Raw genomic sequence first — 16,710 nt, 5'->3', positions numbered from 1 at the left:
TGTATGTATGTATGTATGTATAAATAAATAAATAAATCTTTAAAAAAAAAAAAAGACAGAAAAAAAAAATGCTAGTCTTAAATGTAAACATTATACCAGTGTTCCATTTCTAGTAAAATATGGTTTTTTAGTTACCTAATACTGGGTGTGAATCTTTGCTAATCCACACACACTTTCTTATTTAAATCTCTCATGAACTAGCACCAAAGGCAAAATCTGTGTGCTGTTGAAAGTTTGTCCTATGCAGTGTCTAATACAATTAATACCAACCAACAGAAAATAAATCACATCTAGGAATTATCAATAAGCATTATCTCCTACCATTTCCACCCACTGATACACTTCATCCACACAAATGTTGAAGTTACAACTGAACAGGGAAAATTTCAGAGTTTCTCACAAGACTACAGAGACAAAGCATCATTCTAACTCTATTTGATGGGCAGTAACTTCTACTTTCTACTACTAAAGATAGTACAGGTGTTAATTTATCTACAGTCATGCAGACAAGCTGTTTTTAAACCTTAAAAAAAAAAAAAAAGGTGAGAGTGTATTCAAGAGAAAGCAAAAAGGCCTAATTATTTCATTTCAATATCAGTTTTCAGTCCTTAAGTCATGATGTTTTAAAGTCCACATATATAAGACATGATCCAAGGTCTTAGAAAATTGCAACCCTGTGTTTTTGTAGATCAACAGACATTTCATCTGAAAACAGTATCTTCTCTTCAAAGTTAAAATAAGTTGAATGCAAAATGCACTATCATTATTTTAGAAATCAACCCTTCAATAGAGGGGTTTTTATATCTGCATTCAAGTGGGGCTAGCCCCTCTGGCATAGTCAAGCATGTTATAGTGCAGCCTGGGGTAAACACTGCCTGCTCGATGACAAGCTAATGCTTCAAATCCTCAATTTCTTCCTTGTAAAACAGGAATTATAGTCTCTGTCAGGCTTTTGTGAAGAGTAAATAAGAAAACAGGATTCTTGGAATGCTGAGAACTGTATACACAAGAGTTCAGGAAAATCTTCCATTTGCTTCATCCCCACAAATGATTGACAATTATCTAGGGGCCTCTGGATCTATGTAAATATCTGATTAAGGACATCACTTATTCATGTAAACTCCTCCAGAATGGTGTCATAATCTCTAAGTATAAAAGGACAGTAAGGAGTTTCTCAAACGTGGTGGAATCTATCTTGAGTCTAAAGTGTCATCAGCAATGTGTGCTGACACCAGGGCTTCTGGAGGACAGAGGACACTGTGCTAAGGTAAGCTTCCTTAGTGGTTCCTTTCTGTGGAACCACTCCGATTACCAACAAAAGTTGTCTCCTTGGAGATGGGGAGGTGACCCCCCAGAGAAGATGCCACATGTACTTAACACAAGGCCTATCACATAGTAAACATTCAAATGTAAGCTACTTCTATTTATCACATATTAGTCCTACTTACTAGCAGTAACAGTAATTCAATTTATAAATCTGAATCTATACTGCTTCTTGGGAACAGAACTATCAGCTTTACAATATTATACCTATTAAACTACCTTTACAATATTATTTTTTACCAGTAGTAAATTTTAGTAAGCAAACAACAGATCTGACAAAATTTAATCATATAATTATATCAGCGCTATTTATATAATACTTAAGGGAGAGTAGAAAAGGGGTGGAGACTTGGATCAAACTTAGATTTGAAAAAAATATCAGAAAGTGCATGTACTGATGGATTAGGCTAGATAAAGAGAGCTGCATAGAGTGAGGTCTGCATGCTAACAACAAGACAAACAATCTGCAAAATCCTAACTATTCTTGAATCCATCAGAAAACTGAGGTTGCAGAATAACCAAGCAGTTTAAAACCAAGGAAAAGTCAGGGAGCTCCAGGAAGTGACAGGATGAGAACACTGGCTCACCTATGATCAGGGATAAAAAGAAATGACAAGCACTATACAAGCAAATAAGAAGAATTCAGCTAAAATGTCTTACAAGTTGCTGAAGGTTAGAGGGTGAGTACAGAATACCTGGAACCTAGATGCAAGGGGAGAGTGTGGTCTTTTCCACAGACCTCCCCCAAGTGATCATGAGAAAGAATGAGGACAAGTTGGTGCAGGGAGAGAAAAGCACAGATCTAGCCAGGTTCCAAAGATTGGTAGTCCTGGAGAGCTAGTGTATAGCTTATGCAAAGAGGGACACTAACACATTAAATAACAATTACAACAAAATATTAAGCCCTGCCTGAACAGCTGAACGGGGGTGAAGGGGGGCGGGGGTGAGACAAGCAAATGCCCCTTTCTCTCCCACACTTTACATACTACGCAGTTCTGTACTCAATTCATTCCCTAAATGATAAAGTGATGTCACTTTTCTCTGTTTGGAGCAAATCACTGAAGAGGGACACATGGAGTCTCAGAGGTACCTAACCCTCACAAGACCCGGAATATCTTTTCTTATTTTGGCAGGAGTGACACCTATACCAGTGCAGGATCACATGATTCTAATCTATTCTTTTAAAGTATAAATCATGTGGGGATAGAAGCAAATGAATAATATGATACCAGCTGGTAGCTTGCCATGACCACTTTACATACATGGTTTCATTTAATTCTCATCCTCCCCATGAAATAACCTTCATTTTATAAGAAAGAAAATAGACTTAAAGAAGTTAAAAGTCATGTCTAAGGTCACAAAGCCTAAAGAAAACAACAACTTTAAACAGGAAATTACAGATAAATTCCAGGATAAATTATTTTAGCATTTTATCACGAATTATTAAATTTACCAGAAAGAAAAAGGCTCTCACTACTAAAAATTTGCCCTGGCTATAAGAAAGCAACCTACCTAATATTTTACTGCAAATTGTTTTATCTAACCCCAAATACACAGGTAAAACCCTACCATGTGAAGACTAGCTCTCCTTCATGAAAGAAAAAGCTATTTTCTAAAGGAGTTAAAAAACTTTATGTTCTATGGGCCTCCCCTGGTGGTGCAGCGGTTGAGCGCTGGGTTGCAAAGCTGCCCGCAGCCTCTGCTGCGCCGGTTCGATCCCTGGCCACCTACGAGGGTCCCACATGGCGCGCAGACCTCTCCTGCCGCACCCGCTGCTCCCCTCAGCAGTGTATTTCATCAGTCTGCCTGTTCTGTTCCCCGCTCTGGCTCTGGTGAATTCTCTCACCCTCCTGCGCTTCTGACTGTACCCAGTGCTTGTATAAATAAATAAATCTTTAAAAAAAAAAAAAAAAACTTTATGTTCTGAGCTAGCTGGCCAACCACTATTCAACTAATTTGACCAATTCCAGTTGTTCAGTAAGTAATGTATCTCATGAAAATTGCAGAACACTACAGAAAATCCTTTCGAGACATACCAGTTGAACAAAATAAAAACTGAAGCACTCTTTTTTTTCAGCACTAATGTTAAAAGAGTAGTAGTGGGAATAAAAAAATCAATTCCAAAGTCTTCCCACCAAACACTTCAGTACAGGGAAACAAGGACTGTAAAGCAATGAGAATTTCTACTTTAAAGATTCCAACATGGGGGGGCCTCCCTGGTGGCACAAGGGGTTAAGATGCAACCTATGAAGCTATCTGCAGCCACAGCAGCACGAGTTCAATCCCTGGACAGGGAGCTACCCACATGGTGCAGCAGACCTCTCCTGACTTGCCTGCTGCTCCCCTCAGCACTGTATTTCAGTCAATCTGCCTATTCTGCTCCCCACTCTGTCTCTGGTGAATCCTCTCACCTCCTCACACACCTCTGACCTGTACCCCAGCTCTTGTATGCATAAATAAATAAATCTTAAAAAATAAAAATAAAAAATAAAGATTCCAACATGGGTAAATAAACTATTTCATTCTCATGAGAATCCAATACCAAGACTCTATGTACCAGAAGAATCTCACTGAATCCTTAAACTTGTCAAGTTCACCCCCTATCCATGACCTTGCATTGTTTTTTTTCCTTGGGTTGAAATGTTATTTCTCTAGTCTTTGCAAGGCTGGTTTCTTGCTTTCCATCATGAGTTCTCACCTTACACTGTCATTTTCTTGGAAACGTCCTCTCCTCATAATGTAAAAGGGCACACCCCAATACCTTTGTGTTATACCATCCTATTTATTTGCCTTGTATCATGAATCAATATTTGACCTTACCTTCTTCCTTTTTACAATTTCCTAGTTTCCTTGCATCACAATTACATCAGTTCCATGAGGCTAGGAAACTTGTCTTTATTAGTTTTCTTTCTATCCTCCATTTCTAGACCAGAGTAAGCACATAATATGTCAAATGACTGCATGGGGGTAATGGTAGATGTTATATTCCATAAATATGAAAGAATGGTCTGAAAATGAAGATTCCATTTACTTCACTCCAAGTCTTTCCTTTCATGCTCAACGAGAACAAGAAATAAAAGTTTATGACCCATGGGCTTCCCTGGTGGCGCAAGGGGTTAAGCACCACACTATGAAGCAATCCACAGCCTCTGCAACATGAGTTTGATCCCTGGCCGGCCAGGGAGAAACCCACATGGCGAGGCAGACCTCTCCTGTCTCGCCCACTGCTCCCCTCAGCAGTGTATTTCAGTCAGTCTCCCTGTTCTGTTCCCTGCTCTGTCTCTGGTGGACCCTCTCACTCCCTCCACACACATCTCTGGCCTGTACCCCAGCTCCTATATGCATAAATAAATAAAATCTTAAAAAAAAAAAGTTTATGACCCATAACAATAAAAATAAATTGGGTTACTTTTTGTGAAATATGTTCCTCCCAGGTGCCATGGTATCTGAGCATCCTGCTTCAGGTAAAAGGCCAAATCAATTATGAACAGACAAGAGTATGAACAGAGCAAACAACTCCTATTATCCAAGGAATAAAAAGCTTTTTGATAGCCAAGTCAAAGAAATTTCCACCTACTTCCTCATTTGTTTCAAATCCATTTCCAGCATAGCACCCTAGAGAGGGACAAAGAAACCCAAAGAAAACACTTATATTTTATGGCAGAGCAGCCACAGTGAAATTGAAGAGAATTTGAAAATCAAAGTTCTATAGTTAGAGGGCAGAAAAAAGTTAAGTCTCTAAACTCAATCTGCCTTTGGACACAATTCCAAATCGTGTAAAAACAATGTCTCCGACATGGAAAGTAATCATCACCAATAAAATAATCCTATTAGAACTGACGTTCAAAAGTAGAAAAAGGGGGCCTCCCCTGGTGGCACAGCGGTGGAGTGCTGGGCTGCGAGGCTGCCCAGAGCCTCTGCAGCACCAGTTCGATCCCGGCTGCTGGCGAGGGTCCCACAAAAAAAAAAAAAAAAACACCTAGAAAAAGCCTGTCAGATATCTAACAATTGACAATTCACAATAAATACGTCTTGCTTTTATAGCTCACTGAACTGAATCACACAAGCAGTAATGTGCATGACATCCCAATGGTAATTAGGACTAAAAAAGTTAACACTAATCTGAAAACCAGCATTATCTAATACAACACCGACCCAACTTTAGAAAATTTATTTGCATTACCTTGCTACAAATCAAATAAATCTGATCTCCCATAACCTGCATTTGATGGAGAGCTCGGAATGCGATGAATGAACCCGACACAGGATCAGGTTTTGATCTCCCCACGGAAAAACAGTGGGGTTATTCATTCAGGTGGTAAACGAACATCAACAGGAGGCTGTCCCGAACCAACCACTTGGCTCAGCACCCTCTCTTCCCGAGAGATGGTGGGCAGCAGGATAATTTCTCGGCTGACACCAGAGACTTGACAACAGGGACAAGACACCCGGAGCAAGGCTCCGAGGCCAAGGCTCCGGGTCACCCGTGCACGCCGCTGGGGAAGGGCTGGGAGCCAGCGGACATCAGTCCAGGCCGCCCCCGCGGCTGCGTCGGCACAGAGGGACGAGTCGGCGATGCCCGGCAGACCAGGCCCGACACCCCGAGAAAGTGAAGGGCCTGTCCTACCGGAGCCGCCACCGTGACCGGGGAGGAGTGACCCCGGCCCGGGGTCCGCAGACCCGCAGGAGGGGCATCCAGCGCCGCCTCACCTCGTCCGGCACGGGCAGGTCCTCCGCGGCCGCCTTCAGCTCCAGCACCGAGTCGGTCTGCCTGTCGGTCAGCGGCGCCGTCGTGTCCGGTCTCCCATCCCAGAGAGCTAGTTTCTCCCGAGCTTCCCACTCCGCCGCCGCCTCGGGCAGCAGCACCAGCGCTGCCTCCGCCATCGCCGCAGCCCCAGCGACCCTCAGCAACAGCCGGGGCGTGGGGACCCCGACAGAGAAGCCCTGGCCACTTCCGGGAGAACCGAGGTTTCCAGCGCGGCACCGGCGGCCGGGCGGGGCGGGGCGGGCCGCGGTAACCTGACCCCGGAAACGCTTCCCCGGTGTGTGGGCCGGGCCGGAGCCAGCACAGACGTGGCTTTACCCCGGTATAAATATTTCCGGTTGGCTGTAGAAGGAGGCGAAGGATATAGGCCCTGGCGGAAATAGACTTTCCCCCACCGGAAGTCCCTTCAACTTCAATAACTTTATTGATACATGTTTTCAGGTAATTGACTACTGTGGTAACTGACCCATCCGGTACCGGCCTTCCTGAGCTCCAGTGTCTACTGTCTCTGCTCACAGCTGAGTCGTCTGGGTAGAGAGCGTGAACTGTGATTTCCGTGTTGACTTGTTGACAGTGTCTAGATCAAAACCTCAAGTTACAAACCTTTCAAACATCCAGTAATTCCGTTGTCAGAAATTTGAGAACATAAAAATTCTAAGATTTATGCAGACTATATCAGCGCAATTAATTGTATCAAATAACTAAACAACCTGAATGTTCAACCTTGAGGAATTGAATAATTCATGGCACAGACTTGAAATTGGAATACTATTCTGTCATTTAAATTATGTTGCAGGGGGCCACCTTGGTGGCGCGGGGGTAAAAGTCTCAGCGCTATCACCAGCCACTGCGGCAGGAGTTGGATCCCCAGCCAGGGAGCTACCCACATGGCGCAGCAGACCTCTCCTGTCCTGCCCGCTGCTCCCCTCAGCAGTGTATTTCAGTCAATCTGCCTGTTCTGCTCCCCACTCTCTCTGGTAAATCCTCTCACCGCCACCCTTCCACCACCCTTGCACCCCCCACCCCCGCACCTCTGGACTACACCCCAGTTCTTGTATGCATAAATAAAAATAAATCTGAAAAAAAAATGTGGATTTCAACAATAAAATTATAGTATTGGTTCATAATCTAGAGAACAAAATACTCGAGTCTACAGTGTTATAAGCAAATGATTAAATGAGAAGAGATGACTCCATCTCACAGAATCTTTTTTTTTCCCACCTTACAGAATTTTAATCAACAAAAATAGAAAGAATGAAGACATTCAAAAGTCATCACTATGGATATCACCGTAATAATTATAGCAGGCAAAATCTAGGGAAGATGCTAAAATTAGTAGGTGAAACTCCAACTGGCAACCCCAAAGGGGTAGGAGGAAAAAATTTTAATTTCTTATTTATTTTACTTCCTAAGTGGGATGTGAGCTTGATGAAACACTGGGTGGACCTCAGGACAATGGATGCTGCAGTTTCTGTGATCCTAGGTCCTGGTTTCACTTCCCTCATCCTCTCCTAAGCCCCAACTCTGGGCACAGAGGTGGTTATTAGTGCACTCAGGGGTACCCATGGGTGCAGTTGCTTATCCATGGCACCATATGTTTGTGTGGCTTTGGTCATCTTGTGTGATTAACTCCGCTGTCATGAGCAGAATGAATGTTTCACACACAATTGTGTCTTTCCACAATATCAATTTACTTGTAGTTCATTAAACTAACAAATGGGTAATAACTCGTGACAAATAAAAACCAGTCAACCTGATCATCAAACTGAGAGAGGTGGGAGCCCACAAATCCACACAATCTATTAACAACGTGAATGCATCAGTCCAAAACAGGAAAGGCCCTGGTCCCAGCAGTGGCATTTTTGAGGAGAGGTCAGAGTAACAGTGCTATGCAGCCTATGTCTGGGTGAGTGGCAGTGTCTCAAATGAAGTTTTATATAGAGCTGCATCTGCAGTCTGTTCACTGTCCAGTTGTTTTTATAATTTTTTAGTTTCTTTGGCCCAAGGTCAGTGTATCTAGTTGTTCAGATAAAGTTCGGGAAAATTCTCCTACTGTGTTCCCTTTGACATTTGGACATTGTTTAATTTACTTACCAAAAAAATGAGCGTGTTCTCCTACCTGCCTGTGACTATGCAGGTGCCTCTCTTTTTCCCTTTTCTTTCTCCATTTCCTAATAAACCTGTCCTTTTAAAATGTAAAAAAAAAAAAAGGGGGTTTGTACTTTGACATTAGTGGCTCCATTTTATATTTGACATAAGTTACTTTATTTTAAATAGTTCATAATTTTGTAACTATTTTATAATTTAGTAAATACTTAAATATTTAAACGACAAAATGCTCTTCTTATCCACAGACCCCAGTGCTGTTACTTTGGCCGGGGGCAACCTCATCTAAGACTGCGTGTGGAGCACATGCAGCTCTAAAGGGCAGCTTCAGGATACTCTTGTTCCTACTGCAGAAGGCACATTCTGGGTAGCCATACTCCAATTCCCCACTGTAGAATACAGAGGAGCAGTCGGTACCCCAGCCTAGGGGATCCTTCGTTTATTTATTCCATAATTGGGGGTTGAATCATATGATTCATATCTGCAAGGTGCACTCCAGCACCAGTGGTCCAGGGTGCTTACCAGCTTTTTCTTGTTCTTGCATCTGTGCTGATGCAACATAGACTGCAGAGCCCAAGCACCCAAGGATGTACCCTGGGTCTCTTCAACATATGTTGGCAACTTGAACCTCTGTGCCTCAGTGTCTCAATGTGGAAATGTATACTAAATAAAAGCACTTGCCTCATACGATGTGTTAAGGATAAAATTAGATAATACATATGCGCAAGGGATTAAGCACCACACTGTGAAGCAGTTCTCGGTCTCTGCAGCACTTCGGTCCCAGGCTGGCAGGGGAGCAGCCCACATAGCACAGCAGACCGCTCCTGTCTCGCCCGCTGCTCCCCTCGGCAGTGTATTTCAGTCAGTCTGCCTGTTCTGTTCCCCACTCTGTCTCTAGTGAATCCTCTCATCCCCCCCACCCCCGGCATCTCTGGCCTATATCCCAGCTCTTGTATGCATAAATCAATCTTTTTAAAAAATAGATGATACATATGAAAGGCTTAGATCACACATGGATGCTAACCAGTTAAGGTTTCAGTGTTGAAGAAGGGAGTTTAGAGGAAAGAGGAAGGAGTTAGAGAAGATGAAGGAAGAGAAACTTAGATTTTAAACCTTCTGGAATCCTCCAGGCTGATCTTCAAAAGCCTCTGACTCATTTGCAGGTGTACTTCTGACTCTGGGCATCTTCCAGAAAAGCACAGAGCATGTTTCAAAGACAACCTCAATTGCTTTTCAAGCATTTTTCTGGGCCACACCCCAGAAAGGTGTGATCCAACAGCAACAAGGTTCTTAAGAGAAAGTCATACATGGAGAAGACCACTACCACCCTTTCCTGCCCATAAAGAATCATGGCCATACACTAAGGATAGCCAACGTGTGTACCTGGCATCTGAGTCAACAACAGTTATGAAGGTCTCTTTCTGCTTCTCCCTGGGGTTAGGGTAGCTAGATGCACAGTTTCATGGTGATCCTGATAGCATCTTGCTCAAGTCACAGTAACTGCAGGCTTTACTTTTTGAGTACAGATAGCACAAAGACATGCATGACCAAGATCCCAGTTTAGAGCCCTGAACTTTGAAAGACAAAATTTAACATTGGAAGAGAATCTAAAGATCATATCATCAAACCCTTTCATGCTACAAATGAGCACACAGATCTACAGAGGTGAGAAGACCAGCCCAAAGCCCTGCAGGCAATGAAGGTCAAAGTCATGACTTCTGTTGCTGATGCCCACTGTACTTCCCCAGAATTTCTCCAAGTTCTTTAAAAGATTTAAAAAAAAAAAAACCACAATTAGTGTAAAAGCTAATATTACTGTAACTTTGACTTGTAACTCCAAATCTTGTTTTCTGTATAATTTAAGAAAATAATATTTAAAAGAATTGCTAATTTAATGTTTGTGGGCACACTATGCATGAAGATGTGATTTTGTGATACCGACATCCAAAAGGATTAGGGACAGAGCTGTAGAGGAACAGAGTTTTTGTATGTTATTTAGGTTAAACTAGTATAAATTCAAATGGAGTGTTACAATTTTAGGATGTGAGATGTAATTCCCATGGTAACCACAAAGACAACTGTTACTGAATATACACAAAAGGAAAAGAGAAAAGAATTTAAACATATCACTACTGAAAAATCAAGTAATACAGGGTCTCCCCCATGGCGCAGAGGTTGAGCACAGGGTTGCGAAGCTGCCCAAGGCCTCCGCGGCGCCGGTTCGATCCCCAGCTGCTCCCCGGCCACCAGAGGAGGGTCCCACATGGCGCGCAGACCTCTCCTGCCGCCCGCTGCTCCCCTCAGCAGTGTATTTCGTCAGTCTGCCTGTTCTGCTCCCCGCTCTGGCTCTGGTGAATTCTCTCACCCTCCTGCGCTTCTGACTGTCCCCAGTGCTTGCATAAATAATAAAATAAATCTTTAAAAAAAGAAAAATCAAGTAATACAAAACACAGTAATGCAGGGCATGAGGGACAAATAAGCTATAAGGTTACAGAAAACAAAGAGCACAATGACAGAATTAAGTCCTTCCTTATCAATAATTACTAAGTTTCTAGTCTGCTGGCCTGTCCTACTGCCCTGCTGACTTCAGACTTGTCAGTCCCCCACAATCACTAGCCTATTCCTTAAAATAAATCATATATGCTTATAGACACACCACATTGGTTCAATTTCTCTGCAGAATGTTAGTATATATCTTTTAAAGCCATTCTCAAAAGAAAAACTAAAATAAACCCATTCTCTACTTAATGCTTTTTCTCTTAGAAATGAATTCATAGTATACACAGGAGTCTACATCTTAATTTTTTCCTACTTAACTACATATCATAGACATCATTCCAGGTCTAACTCATTCTCCTCATGAGCTGCACAGTAAATCATTGTATAGATTACTATTTATGCAAGGGACATATGGATATATAGGTAGTTTAGTTTTTTGTTCCTGGTTCCATCATTTGCAAGCTTTCAAGGAACATCTGGAAAACAGAAAAGAAACAGATCTATACACTTTTTGCCTTTGTTTTCTATCTCCATACTTTCCTGCAGAATGAACTAGCTATAATCCACTGTCAGATTTTCCCAGCTGCCAGTTTCAAAATAAATATTCTGGATTTAAAGCTAAATGTGTCCAACAGGTGTCATGATGTAAGCAAGCAGCCTGCTGTTCTCACAATCTTTCATAGGAAGCCAAGTCATGCAGGGGTATGTCATCTCAGTTCTTAGGTAGGACAACGCAGATAAACAAGATTCCCCTGCAACACTTCTACTATTCAGTACACCACTGTATAATTCAAATGTTAAGAAGATAGTACCATAAAATAATTTTTAAGAAAATTAATGAACCAAGTTTGCATTTTCATTCACTTGTTATTTTAGGCCAGCCAGAGGGATTCTATGGCTAATCAGCCCCTGCCTCCAGTCAATACCTAATACTGGAGGGACTGAGGAAAATAGGCAGTTCCAGGCACTGATGCCATCATGCTGGTTTTGAATCTCCAGAGCAATCTGCCCAACCCAGCCCATGAACCTAATTCCCTGGCCTCTATTGCGCTGCATATTTCATATAAAGGGCTATCAAATAGGCATCCAGACAATTTATAAGATCTCTACTTCTCTATACAAAGAGAAATGTTTGCAGTCACTTTCACAACAGCTATTTCTACCCTAGTCTTCCAGGTTCTTTGGGACTTGTCTTTGTTTAAAAGTTTCCATTTATGGGCCTCCCCTGGTGGCGCAGGTGGTTGAGCGCAGTGCTGTGAAGCTGTCTGCAGCCTCTGCAGCGCCGGTTTGATCCCGGCTGGCCAGCGAGGGTCCCACATGGCATGGCAGACCTCTCCTGTCACGCCCGCTGCTCCCCTCAGCAATTTATTTCGTCAGTCTGACTGTTCTGTTCCCCACTCTGTCTCTGGTGAATCCTCTCACCCTCCCACGTATCTGGCCTGTACCCCGGTTCTTGTATAAAATAAATCAGTCAATCTTTAAAAAATATAAATAAAAATAAATAAAAGTTTCCATTTATCTGAAATAACCATAAAGCAATTTTATTATTATAGAGTATTCCAGTTTATTAAATAAACAAATTAATGCCACATATTCCAACAATGTTTAAATATAAAGGCTTATGAAAAGTTCCTCATTTTCACATAATAGATACTATTTCTAGTACATGAATAAATATGGAGGAGTCATTTTATATCACAGATCAGCAACATTTAGCATCAGTGATTATACAAATCCACAAGCAAACAAAAAAAAATCCATTTTCTTCATGTTGGTTATAAAAGGTAAAAATCCCTTTGCCACATTCAAGCAAAATCCAAGGGGATGGGGGGACTTGCAGTCAGACACCTGAAAACAATGGGACCAGGTTTTCCCATTTTTAAGTTATTTCTTGGTTAGAAATCTCAGTAATTGAGTTAACTCTTTCAGGAAGAAGAAAAATACAAACAGGTAAGATCTTGTTTTATAAAGTGTATACTGACTCAAGAAAAACTATATTTCTGTGTTAACTATGTACTGCTTTACGGTGAGGTCTGAATTTCTTTTTATCCTGATATGAACATGTACATAATCTGAATAAACTGATAATGATGACTATTACTTGACATTCACCCTTCACATGGTCTTCTCAAAATGAACTTGCTTCTACTGTCTAGATATCATATGTGCACTTTAAAAATAAAATGTTTTCCATATTTAAAAAATGTGTATAGAAAGTAATCCTTTAAATGCAAGGAAATCAAGAGTGAAAGCCTTTCAACAGAAAGTCCTTACCACATCAATGGAATGTTTGGTAAGAAGGAAAAAGAAAATCTCTTTCTAAAAATATGGCTCAGTACCAGCAGTGAGGCCTGACTGAGCTTAGCTTCTCGCTGTCACATTTAGAGTGGGTCAGGGAGATTTAGATTTTCATCTTAGCCTTGAAACAACACCTACATGCCACTCCACACCACTTCTTTCTTCCCTTCTCTTTTTGATGACTTTGTCTTAGATTTTACTTTTGGAAATAAAATTCGGCTTCAGAAAGTCTTCTTCAAAGTAAGCATCAAGAAAGAAGGAACAGTGAAAGTGATCAGGAGGAAGACTAGTCAATCCCCAAGAAAAACCTGCATTCCTTTCATTTTGCTTCATGGAGAACGTAGCCCCTGAGGTTGAACATAAAATTTGCCTGTTTATACTACAGAAGTGTCTGCCTTGCAGCCCCAGTTAGTATGCATTTAATGTTCTAAAAAGGTAGAATGGAAGGAACCCAAGTAAACATTATCACCCTAGGGGAACAGCCTTCTAGAAGTGTAAGTTCTTGGGGCTGTCAGGGTTTTTTTTTATTTTTAAAAGAGCATGATGGAGACAAGAAAGAAGAGGGAAAATAACTCTCGTGTCTTTAAAAGAAGAAAGGAAGGTATTTCATAGCTCTTATCAGATGCTAGATAAACAGGTATACTAAAGAAATAGTTTTTAAAATGTCAAGCAAGTATTTTCCAACCAAACTAATTAGGAAATCCAAGACAGGAAATCTTTCAACAAATGTGGTCCAAACTAAAGCTGGGAAATAGGGAAAAATCAACTGTTGAATCACTTGCAGCATTTTGCTAATAAAAATGTAATAAAGCTTTAACTTACACAGCATACTTTCCTTCGCAAGGCCTTTAACTAAGAGCTTCACTCAGGATTAGAGCAAGAAGCCTAGGATTCAATGACTCTCTATACATATAGACTCTTTATTCTGGAATTATAGCTATATGACAGCAAGATGTAAACACACTCACCCTACAAGTCAAGTAGTAGCAGCTACTATTTTCTTCACCCTCAACATCAGACATTCTAAGCCTCATTTTACAGACTGGAAAGTAATAAATTTTGCTAAAAATCAAAGCAAATTACCAATAGTACCTAAGATTAAATCCAAACTGCCTGAAAACATCTCCCATCACACAAACTTTGCCACCTTCAGAGCCAACATGTCACACCATCATGAGTTTAGATACTAATATTTTGTAACTATTCCTCACAAAGGTCAAGTCTTCAAAGGCTTAAAATCACTTATTATAAGTGAAAGACCCTGCCAAGATAGGAAATTATGTAGTGCAATATTCCAGGGATCTATTTCTGCACTGTTTACATACATCGGGGGTTGAAAAGGCCACCAATCCACAGGTGAGATCTCTTCAGGTGACAAGAAGCAAAGGCCCCAGAAGTTCAAGAATAATGTCCCCTTGGAGGCTCCATTCCACCATTCTGAGGGGCTTCTTTAGAGCAGTCCAGTATTTATGATTTCAAAGAGAGCTTAGAGCTGAGGTGTGTCAGGATCTTCTCTCCCCTGAAGAAACATTACACAGTTTCTGATCTTTTTTGCAAGTTTTCTTTAGGAAGAAACATGCATTTTATATGTTATCTTTGATGTCAAAGGGCACTTTAATGGTAAGGACTAGAATTTGGATGTTACAATTCATGCCACTGAATGTCTGATACGGTGCACACAATGCCAGTACACAGCAATCTGAATGAACCCAGTCTTCATCTGTTGCTCACACCTCAGAATCTGTTGACAAGCCAAGCAGTGAGAAGCAGTGTGAAACAAGGAAGCTTTACTCTTTTGGAAGTTGGGATTTTCAGAGGGATGTCTGATGCAGCCGTAACTTGTCATAAATCCAGTTTCTTCAGCTGCTCATATGTCACAAAGAACTGGCATTATCGGTTAAGGCTAACAAAGAAAATGGCATCTGGGCAACCCTGACACATCAAACAGACCCACCAAAAACACCTACTAACAGGTATGTCTGGGCAAACCACCTGCCATGAACATGATTAAATATGAGGGGCTCCATCCTTAACCACCCCACAAGATCTCCTCATAAGCAAGGTCAGTGTGGAACAGAAGATCACAGTTGAGATATATGTATATACATCACCCATCATCTCTGAGATGATCTCTGAAGATTACATCCACACTAATTTTTTCTGACTTTGCAGGGTGAGAGAAACTTTCCAGAATGGTAAATTCTGGGTGGAAGAGAAAGACAGCAAGACCTGGGCAGCTCTCCTAAAGGGATTCTGTAGGAAGGCCTTCCACAGGAAGCAGGTATAGATAAAGCCAGTGGATGGCAAAAAACCATCTTTTCCTACCTTATGTCTAATAAATTAACTCTCCTTTCCTGCCTCCTACTTTGGCATACAGGACATAGTGCTGATCTACTCAATAGTCTGGACCTAATTCGTATTTATCTTTCTGCACTTTCTAAAATAAGCATTCTAGAATACTGCTGCCAAACCACATCCTCCCCAAGGGTGGCTAGGGATTTAAAAATCAATGCTTGTCTCTCTTTGAAATCATAAATACTCTGAGCTTCTAGAACAGCGTCTGAATAAAAAATTTTATTGGTATCATTACCTTTTAATAGCACCCTCATTAAACCAAACTTTATATTACCTAGCACAGACTGTATACCTTCTGAAAAAGAATTGAATTGTTATTTCTTGAATCATAATAAGTCAAAAGAATTAGAACCTACTTCTAAATTTAATAAATAACATGGTAATTTACACAAACAATATTCTTTTACCTACATTTTTTTTTCAGATCTATTGCAGCAGAAAAGGATACAATGATATTCCAAGGACCAAGTCTCAACCAATTTGGCCAAAACCCCTTATACAGAGCAAAAAACCCTTCATTCTTCCACGTCTGTTATAAAGGGGTGGGGAGGAAAAAAGGAAACTTTCAACTTTTCAATTACATCAACTGCATTAATAGTTAGTAGCCATAGTGAACTGATTATTTTTCTTTAAATAAAATCCAGTTTGGAAGGCCTAAGACATCATTGTTCTTTGCCTCCTTTTGCATCTCAAGGCTTCTGTAAGATGAAGACCAAAGCTCCATGCCAAATACCCCCGAACAAATCAGATAAACAGCAGCTGAATGAATTAGAAATAAGATTTAATTCCGGTTAGTCTTTTGCCTTCATGCCATTTGAGCTCATAAGCAGGTCAGAAATAAAGTAGTGAATCAGTGATGGTAAAGATATAATTCAGAGCACCACTATTACATGTTGCTGAATGGGTAAAAATGAATAGCTCATTATATTGTGCTTTACAGATATTGTCCTTTTTGTAAGTTGAATGTTTGTGGCAACCTGCAAGAACAAATCTATCAGCACCATTTTCCCAAGAGCATATAATGCTGGCTAGCATTTTAGCAACAAAGTTCTAAGCAATAACAAGTTTGGGTATGTACATTGTATTTTAAATGTAATGCTAATATAGGCTTATAAGACTACAGTACTGTAAACAACTTTTTTATGCTGGGAAGCCAATGCATGTGACTCACTTTATTGCAATATTCGCTTTACTGCAGTGGTCTGGAAAAGAACCCTTGATGTCTCTGAGGGGTATCTGCATCTTTGCTTCCTTCAAAGCAATACTTGAAGTCTAGGGATTTGCTAGAAATTGGGAGCCACAAAAGCAGTCCCCCATCTTTGGCTGCTAGCAATCTAGTAGGAGAGACAGTTGTAAACTCTGAT

General features: G+C 40.9%; 2 protein-coding genes across 6 annotated transcripts in view; both read right to left on the bottom strand.

Moving 5' to 3' along the window:
- COG3 (component of oligomeric golgi complex 3) overlaps positions 1-6,321 on the bottom strand; it is a 48,562-nt gene extending 42,241 nt beyond the window's left edge. The window contains exon 1 of the mRNA XM_037526999.2: positions 6,034-6,321. Coding sequence (XP_037382896.1) covers positions 6,034-6,207 — 174 coding nt within the window. The 5' untranslated portion in view covers positions 6,208-6,321. The remainder of the gene's footprint in view (positions 1-6,033) is intronic.
- Positions 6,322-10,508: 4,187 nt separating this feature from the next.
- Positions 10,509-16,710, bottom strand: part of SLC25A30 (solute carrier family 25 member 30) — an 82,192-nt gene continuing 75,990 nt past the window's right edge. For 2 of the 5 annotated variants that reach the window (XM_037527001.2, XM_037527000.2), the window contains exon 9: positions 14,833-15,875. In XM_037527001.2, the coding sequence (XP_037382898.1) occupies positions 15,750-15,875 (126 nt within the window). In that variant the 3' untranslated portion in view covers positions 14,833-15,749. Of the gene's footprint in view, positions 11,170-12,220; positions 16,106-16,710 lie in introns of those variants that run through there. The other 3 variants (XM_037527003.2, XM_037527005.2, XM_037527006.2) reach the window with 3 other exon arrangements.

This window comes from Talpa occidentalis, unplaced genomic scaffold, assembly GCF_014898055.3.
Source record: "Talpa occidentalis isolate TD23 unplaced genomic scaffold, MPIMG_talOcc4v2.1 talOcc4.5, whole genome shotgun sequence".
Lineage (NCBI taxonomy): Eukaryota > Metazoa > Chordata > Mammalia > Eulipotyphla > Talpidae > Talpa > Talpa occidentalis.
The sequence above is the reverse complement of the archived record's forward strand: the minus strand, read 5'-3'. Positions and strand labels throughout refer to the sequence as shown.